The 2500-nt window shown below is 39.4% G+C and overlaps 1 protein-coding gene across 1 annotated transcript in view; it reads right to left on the bottom strand.

Annotated features, from left to right (window-relative positions):
* The window catches only part of LOC138014334 (low choriolytic enzyme-like), a 13596-nt gene that overhangs the window by 5375 nt on the left and 5721 nt on the right, over positions 1–2500 (bottom strand). The window contains exon 4 of the mRNA XM_068861392.1: positions 889–1070. Within this exon, the coding sequence (XP_068717493.1) occupies positions 889–1070 (182 nt within the window). The remainder of the gene's footprint in view (positions 1–888; positions 1071–2500) is intronic.

The raw sequence follows: 2500 nt of genomic DNA, 5'->3' as shown, positions 1-2500 counted from the left end.
AAACTTACAAGTATATGCAACAAGTTCTCGGAGGGACTTATGGGAAGATGTATAAATTATCATAATATATGGCTCGCCACATGAGAAGAACGCTGTGTGAATCACAAGCCGCTTCAGTGTCAAATAATGCGACAGACCCTGTCGAACTTAACGCTTTTGTCGCACCAAATTAAAACTGCTGAACCAAACTGATACAGACGCCGCTCTTTTGCCATACTTAATTCCTCAGTTAGGTTCGGCACATGAGTGAAGCGGCGTTTGAACCGGGCCTCAGTCAATAACAAAATTTATTATATTAGTGCATTCTGCTCACACGCGAAGTCGTTCGGGCGTTGGTAAACGTCATTCATTCGTTTTTTCAAGCGCCAAAAAAAGTGATCACCGTGACTAGTTGAGGTCGGGACTTTAACCGGAAATACAAAGTACGTATTCCTAAAATAAAATCAGTTTGAAATGTCTCAGATTTGGATTTTTTTTCTCTGTGTAATAATCAAAACATTACACCCTTGCGCAGTCAGGTAATATCCTCTATATTAATCATTGGAGCAATGTCTTTCTTAGACTCTATCTTAAGAACAACTTTCCACCTTTTAGCCAATCCACGGACAATGTTCTCCTTACGTCACAAATGCAGGAAGAAATGAAAAATAAAATTTTAAAAACCCGACGACAAGCTAGAGTGTTAAAATATCAGGATATTAAATTGAAAGTGGTGCAACCAAGTGATAAACTCGTGGTTCGATACGTTTTACATGGCTGAAAATCATTCGAACATTTGTTGTTGTTGCATTTTTGCAAAGTTTTAATTAATCCACCAAGATATAGATGAACAGTGCGTGGAACCGTTTTAGCCATCGATTTGCATTAGTTCATAATTGTACACATTACCATTCTGGATGTTGTCCCACAAGATTTTCACAAACTTGTTTCTATCTGGTCTCGTGTGTTCATGGAAGAATCCTAGCGCGTGCACGAGCTCATGAGTCACGCGACCCCTGTTTTTGCATCCTCTGCCAAGCAATAGCTGTTGTTTCCCTCGTTTTCGGCCAATGTAAGATTGGCAGTGGCTTCTGTATGTGAGCAACCAAATAAAAGTGGTATCCGTTAGAGCGGTTTTTAAACGAGTGCATGTCGTAAAACCAAAAGCAAAGTAATTGCTTTGGCCAATCAAAATAGACGGAGAGAATCCAGTAAACCAATCTAAACTCGAAGTAATTACCCGTAGCCGACACAAAGCGCGGGAAAATGTGCGCGCGCGAGTCACGAGTTGTTTTGGTTTCACTTCTGATTGGTTGAAAAAGTGGCACGAAAACTGAAATATCACTGAGTGAAGTAATGCAAAACCAAAGTAATTCGCTAATTACTTTTGACACTCTATGTTACCGTTATCATGAAACTAAAGCTGCACAGCTTTGAAAGATGTTATGACCGTGCGTAACAAAAAAGGCCCTTGCATTTTGCAATAAAAACTGTTGCACTATCAGTAGGCTAGTTTCGTTCACTGGCGAATAATTAGCATTTTGATTTGGTCAAAACAAAGGAAATTACAAATTATTCCCCTTCGACTCTGTTCTTCATGCGGTTTGTTGTTGCACAATTCGAAACTAGCCTATTGATAAATACACATAGCTTACAAGAGGTGCGGGTGGAATATCAAAAAAATGTATTTAATTATAATGAAATTACAAACTGCAACAACGGTTAATATTATAAAGTGAAACAGCGACAGCTTTCTTTATTCCAGACGGTGATGGATAGTTGCTAGAAAGTGCGACAGGTCCTTTGTTACCAATTGCATCAAGTGTCATTACAAAGTGCGACAATCATTACAAACTGGGCATAAGACAACGTGGGTATTCTTAGTTTTCAAATGACGTCACGGCCTCCGTGGTGTTGTCCTAAATAAAAAAAAAACCTTCCCGGAATTGAACTCTATTACTATGCAAACGTTTTCTTTTGTTTTCGTTGAAAAACATGGCTACTGCTGATGTGAGAGAAAACCAAGAATAGGGTATGTTTTTACGCGCGATTTCACCATCAAAAAGTGCACTGGAGAAGGTGAACAGAAATTTTTGCAATAAAAAAGCAAGATGACACACCATAACACTAGCCCAGTGTGGCCAAAACACCACGCATGCGCACAACCATTGCACCCGGTCAGACAGGAGCCCATGCGTAGGAGTTTGCCTCTCCCATACCACCCCCACGAGTCACCCTTTGCGCATATCTTTCTCTTTTTAGAACGCCACGAGTTTTTCGGCTCTGCACTCACTGTTATAAATGGCCAATCAGAATAAAGTAATTGTCTAACGAAGACAAAAATAGCAAAAAGAATGTATGCAAATTGATGCAAATTAGAGTTTCCTGCAGAAGAGTTAGTTCTACAAATAGAAAGATAAACGCAAAGGTTGACTCAAGGATAAAGTGCTTAATAATATGGAAGTTCCTATACTCATGGGTTCTTGACAAAGAATATTATGGTATTTTCCGCTTAGGCCAA

This window comes from Montipora capricornis, chromosome 8 (assembly GCF_036669925.1).
Source record: "Montipora capricornis isolate CH-2021 chromosome 8, ASM3666992v2, whole genome shotgun sequence".
Taxonomy (NCBI): Eukaryota; Metazoa; Cnidaria; class Anthozoa; order Scleractinia; family Acroporidae; genus Montipora; species Montipora capricornis.
This window is presented reverse-complemented; position numbering and strand designations above follow the sequence as displayed.